The 6,075-nt window shown below is 31.8% G+C and overlaps 1 protein-coding gene across 1 annotated transcript in view; it reads left to right on the plus strand.

Annotated features, from left to right (window-relative positions):
• The first annotated feature begins 1,371 nt into the window (after positions 1-1,371).
• The window catches only part of LOC119666481, a 5,413-nt gene continuing 709 nt past the window's right edge, over positions 1,372-6,075 (plus strand). The window contains exons 1-2 of the mRNA XM_038075759.1: positions 1,372-2,657; positions 2,952-5,056. Of these exons, the coding sequence (XP_037931687.1) occupies positions 1,372-2,657; positions 2,952-5,056 (3,391 nt within the window). The remainder of the gene's footprint in view (positions 2,658-2,951; positions 5,057-6,075) is intronic.

Genomic DNA, 6,075 nt, shown 5'->3' on the forward strand with positions numbered 1-6,075 from the left:
AAATATTTAAATGAAGGACATTAATAAAAAACTGAATACAATCAGTAATATAGCCTATTTTAAGAGTAATACAATGATTTTTAAAGTTCACTGATATTTCATTTCCGTTTATTACTTAAAATGTAGGTTTTTAAGCTTCAGCTTTATAATATCAGTAGGATTGAATTTTGAATATCATTAAAATTAAAATTTTCATTAAAATAAAATTTTTCATTAAAATTAAATGTCATTCCTTGGATTATTCTTTTCAGTTTGTGAAACTGTATTACCTTGAGCACAAAGAGCACTTTTTTCTACTTCATTTGAGATAGTTTTTTTTGTGTAATATCTTTATTCAATCTTAATAATAACGTCATTTATTATTTGCTATATATTGCAATTTTGTTCTGAGAATAATTAATGAATAAATCATAATTCAATGAATATTATGTGTATTCCAAATGAAGAGAATCGTTTATTACCGGTTGCTGCCTAATCAGTTTGTTCAGGTTATACTCAGATAAAAATTAGGGATGCAGCTAACTGCACCAAAAAATAAAAAATTGAGTGATTCATAAATTTCATATAGTTCAAAATCTATATATCTAATCTAAAATTCATATACAGATAGCCCATATATCTTAAACATCTTCTATCTTTAAGAAAGGCTATTTTAAAGAGGAAGTTAATATTAATTATCGCGAAATAAAACCAAAAAATTAAAATTATTTTAAATTTAGAATGACGCTTTTTTAAAAAGTCTTTTCTATAATATTTATTTTGTTTTATTTTGCACAATATGTGATCGATTATATGTGATAAAACAGATGCTTGATCAAAACGAAATTTTTATTTTATAATTTTTGTTAGACATTCGACATAAAAAGTTCCGATGCATACCTCATCAGTATTTTTTACTACCCAAATAGCACAAAATGATAAACGCCCATGGTGTGGCATTAAATATTTAAATAATCTTTAAGAATACAAAAATGAAGATAAAAATTACACAAGTAAACAAACAACAAATTTATCTTAAATTTGCAATAATGTTTCTCGTATCTCAAAAGTTAACGTAGAGTATTTTTCAATGTTCTACGGTGAGGTTGGAAAGAAAGTAATTTTTTGAAAGTTAATTAAAAAAATTTATAAATAAGTTAACGTGCAAAATATATTTTAGCAAAATCAATTGGTATGGCAAACATTTATAGACTTTTAATAGTCATACTAAGTAATTTGTTATTATTTTGTGTAAACAGACAGCGAGTTTCAGCGGTAAAGTATTTGTTATAATAAAACTAAAAAAAAAATTTAGTTGTTTATCTATCATAGAAATACGATTGCGTCAAAGATGTAGTTGAAAAATTTGTGTGGCATCATCACGAGCCAAACATGATATATGCCACAGCAGAGAAAGGCATTTGTTGGAATAGCGAACAGAAAAGTTTGATGGTACGGAGGTGCAATCACTTGGATCAGAAATGGTATCCAGCCAATGTCACGTGTACGACATCAGCAAATAGAAATAGGTTTTGTCCAGAAGATCTAATAGAATTAAGAATTTCGCCTACAACAAACAAATTTATTTGTCTCAAAATATCTGAGCAACCCGACGTATTTGAAGAGAGGTTCTGCTATGGCGCAAGTGCAATACCAACAATTGCCAACGAACTCGAACCGGAAGAACAAAAATCTTTGATTAAATATTTAAACGAGAAAAACGTAAAAACATTCTGGTTGCCGATGAAGAAGGCATTCGAGAATAAATACAACCCATACGTTGTTAAATTGCCTGGTCGACATTATGGCACAGTCTACGATTTACCATTAACTTTAACCGAACTGCAAGCTGATAAACATTGTCTATCGGCAACTGTAGCCGAAGATGGTACACTGCAAAGCGCGGTGACTAACTGTAGTGACACGCTGCACTCTGTGTGTATATTTAAGAGATATTTTGTAACATATTCGGGCTGTCCGCAGCACTTCAAGGCGCTCAGTTACAGGCCCGCAGAATGCATTGGTATTGACTGGGTAAGTGGTGACTTCCCAAACATTTTGGAGAAATTGACAATGCAAGAATACATACATAATAGAAATAGTATACAATATATATTAGAAACGGATGAACTAAATGAAGAAGATGATAGATATTTCACATTTCGAGATGATAATACGGCGAGGGAATATGTCATCATAATGAATTTAAAGGAGGAAGTTAGACTTGTGAAGCCTCACAGTATTAGAAACAATAAAAAAATTGCAGCACTAAGTAAAGAAGTTCTTAGAAATAAGAAAAACGTAGAAATGACTTTAAAAATGGATGGCGAGTTGGATAAACTCATTTTGACTGTATACAATCGAAATTATGTTTGGCGACTGACTGATAAAGATAAAGATAATTATGGAATTAAGTGTTTTACAAATGCCGACAATGAAATTGTGAAAACTGTGAAAATAAAACTGCTCTGGCAGAATGAGTGTGAAACGAAAAGTATGTTTGAAGTTAAGTTAGATGGAGATGGTCCAGGCTATTATTGGTGTGAGGCACATACGATTTTCGATTTTGCATTGGTCTCGACGCCAAGGGTTGTCGCGACAGATGAACGTAGAGGACATACTTTTGCAATGGACTACATTATAGAAGCTGGAGATAGAGAACTACAAGACTTGCACAAGCATATGAAGGTGTTAAGTAGAAAAATAAAAACAGAACTAGAGAATTTGAAAAACAAAAAGGAATTTAAACAAAAATATGATAATCTAGATATAAACAATGTGCGTATAATGAAAATTTACGAAATTATTCTCAGTGATAGCAACACAAATAATATAAATAAAACAAACGACAATTTGGACTTCAATAATGAAAATAATGATAATGAGCATAGCAATAATAGTAAAAACAACAATAATAGTGAAATCAACAATAATAATAGAGAAAATGTTAATAATGATAATAAAAATAATAGTGATCAAAATAGAAATCGCAATAGCAGAAACTTTACTGATAATAGAAACAATATCACCGGCACTATAAAGTGTTTATGTCACGTCACCGTGTCCAAAAAGTCATCGGGAGTTGATAAAAGCTACGAGGTCAGCAGTGAAGAGGACGATAGCAAGGAAAAGGGTGGCATACGCCATGATACGTTAATACGCATGGAGCTATATGAATTATTACGTACACTAGTGGAACACAGAGGTGTGAAAATTGCAGGCACTGTAAAAAGTACTGAGTATTGCTTTCCGGAAACATTTCGTATGAACAATTCCGCAGAAAACCAATGGCTTCTTGCGCAACTGGATCAAACTGTTACCACACAACAGCTGTGTCTACAACAAAATGGTTTGCCGGTCACACGAAAATGCCAAGGTAATTTCTTGTATGGCGCCACGTGGGAAGATGCTGCTCAGAAAAACTTATTATGTATCGACCAGAAAGATACCATAACACAAAATCTTTATCAATTAGTTGCGAAGAAAGTACCCAAGAAGACGCCCGTGAAGGCAGTAGAGAACGTGAAGACATTACTCGAACGAAATATAGACAATCTTATACCAGCCGATTTTTATTACATGGCGAAAATTATGCAAGGCACAGTTAAAAGTATATTTAGCAACAATACTACATCTAATGTAACTCACGGTGTCAAACATATAAACAAAACTACTAGCGACATAGTGCAAATCTATAATTACCTTATGGAAGTCAAAGAGAGCGTCATAAAACCGTCAATAGTTTTGAATTCGACAAATATATTACTAGACTCTTTTGAACATTTGTTAGATCACCTGTCTTTGGCTGAAGATAATAACGGTCTCGATTTATACAATCTTACAGATGCATCTACCTTAGGAAATCAGGATATATCTCCAACTGTTATGAATAAATTTGAAGAAATGTTTCAGAATAGACTTATAGAGGACAATGATAAATTTGTTGAAACCATTGAATATGAAGATGTGGGTGTTGTGGTCAAAATGGCTACTAACTTTGTGTTTTTTGTTATTGATCCTAAGATCGCAAATGTAACAGGAATAGCATTATTTAACATTTTGGAAGACAACGTTGAAGTTGACTATGATGTATTGGAGTTTAGAATGCGTGGTGCCTTTAGAAATGAGTATTATAATTTTATATTGGCAGATCAGAATGTTGATGAATTACTTTATGCTCCAGATCTGCAAATGGCCACATACGTACCAGAGTTACTGTTGACGCGTTTGGATGAAATTTCAACATTTTCCAATAATACTACAACAAGACGACCAGAGCCGCGAATTGTCATTAAGCTTTATGCAAACTCTATATTATTTCAGGAAGACGAAGAAACAGTTAAGAGTGATAACAGAAAAGTGTTTGGTAAAATAATTTCCATTTCGATACCAGGACACGACAAAGATTTACCTGCTATGCTACCTTTATACTTAAAAGTGGATACAAATTTAAATGAAAGCAGCGCGGAACGTTATTGTAATTATTGGAATTACAAAACATGGGCAAATGATGGCATCTCATTTTTGGGCCATTCTAAACTGAACAATAATATAATCCTATGTGCAACTACACATTTGACCCCATTTGCTTACTTAATAGGCGGTGGCTATCATTTCGCTGATGAGTCGAAGGTTGTTATTGAAAATACCCCACATGAGGAAGCACTGGACATAATCAGCATACTTGGCTGTTCGTTGTCATTATTTGGAATTTTGGGTATAGCAATCACAGCTGGCACGTTTCAATCATGGCGACAAAAGGCCTCATCCAAAGTGCTATTGCAATTGTGCGCTGCAATTGCTTTGCAAATGATACTTTTCTGTTTCATCAACACAGAGGAGAAAACGAGCCAATTATTGGAGAATCAAATTTTTTCCAGTTGCATTGCCATCGGCGCATTTTTACATTATTCTGTGTTGGTGCAATTTTGTTGGATGGTCATAATTGCTTATTTGCAATTTAAACGTTACGTGCAAGTTTTTGGAAATACGAGACCAAAGCGATTTTTTATTAAATCAGCCATACTGGCTTGGGGTGTGCCATTAATACCAGTGTTAATTGTTTTGCTGGTGGATCGTAAGTCCTATTTACCAAATGAGAATTCCGGACATGCTGTGGTCTGCTACCCAACGGGCTACTCACTGTATTTGGGTGTGGTGCTACCAGTAACTGTTATTATAATATCAAATTTAATTATTTTTATTATTATCATTTATAATATCATAAGGGGACCTGAGGGCTCAATACGGCATACCGATAAAAAATTAGCTATATCGCAACTGCGATTGTCAGTGTTATTGTTCTTCTTGTTGGGTTTCACTTGGATTTTTGGACTGCTGACAGCCATGAAGGCGGGCATTTTGTTTTCATATCTATTTTGCTTAACTGCAACTATACAAGGCTTCGTGCTATTCATTTATTTCATAGTACTTGATCCTGTCACAAGGCAGATGTGGAGTAATTATTTCCGCAGAGTTTTCGGCATGAAAGCGCAATATGAAAGTTCGACTTATATGAGGGAAGCTACACCAAGCTTTTAGAATTTATTTACTGTAAAATAATATTGTTTTTTTAACTCTGTAAAGAAAAATATTTATTGTTTAATCTTAATATTTATTATTTTATTATATTTCATTTTTATATTGTGTACTTTAGAAGCAAGTCATTAAAGTAATTATTATTTTTTGCTGTTATAAATTTTTTTATTCTATAAAATATGGTAAAATATGGACCGAACCATTAAAACCAAATATTATCCGAAGCATTTAAAAATTATATTGTATATATAATCCATTTTTTTTTGTTAAGATACACACTTTTGATAAGTCATCGCCAATGTGTTTATTAATTGTAATTTATATATAAACAACTTAAATAAATAATTTTATATTTTTGCTAAATAATTATATGTTTAATAAATAATAAATTTATTTAACTAATGTAAACTAGTGGGAAATATGTTTCTGTTAAATGATTCCTTTAAGATTCAATAAAATATTGGACGAAATTCGGTTTAATAAATTTATGTATTTAAATATATATACGTCTATAATTTTTTTATGAAGAAAATATTACTTATAGAACTTCTAATTGAT

Source organism: Teleopsis dalmanni, chromosome 1 (assembly GCF_002237135.1).
Source record: "Teleopsis dalmanni isolate 2A chromosome 1, ASM223713v2, whole genome shotgun sequence".
NCBI lineage: Eukaryota > Metazoa > Arthropoda > Insecta > Diptera > Diopsidae > Teleopsis > Teleopsis dalmanni.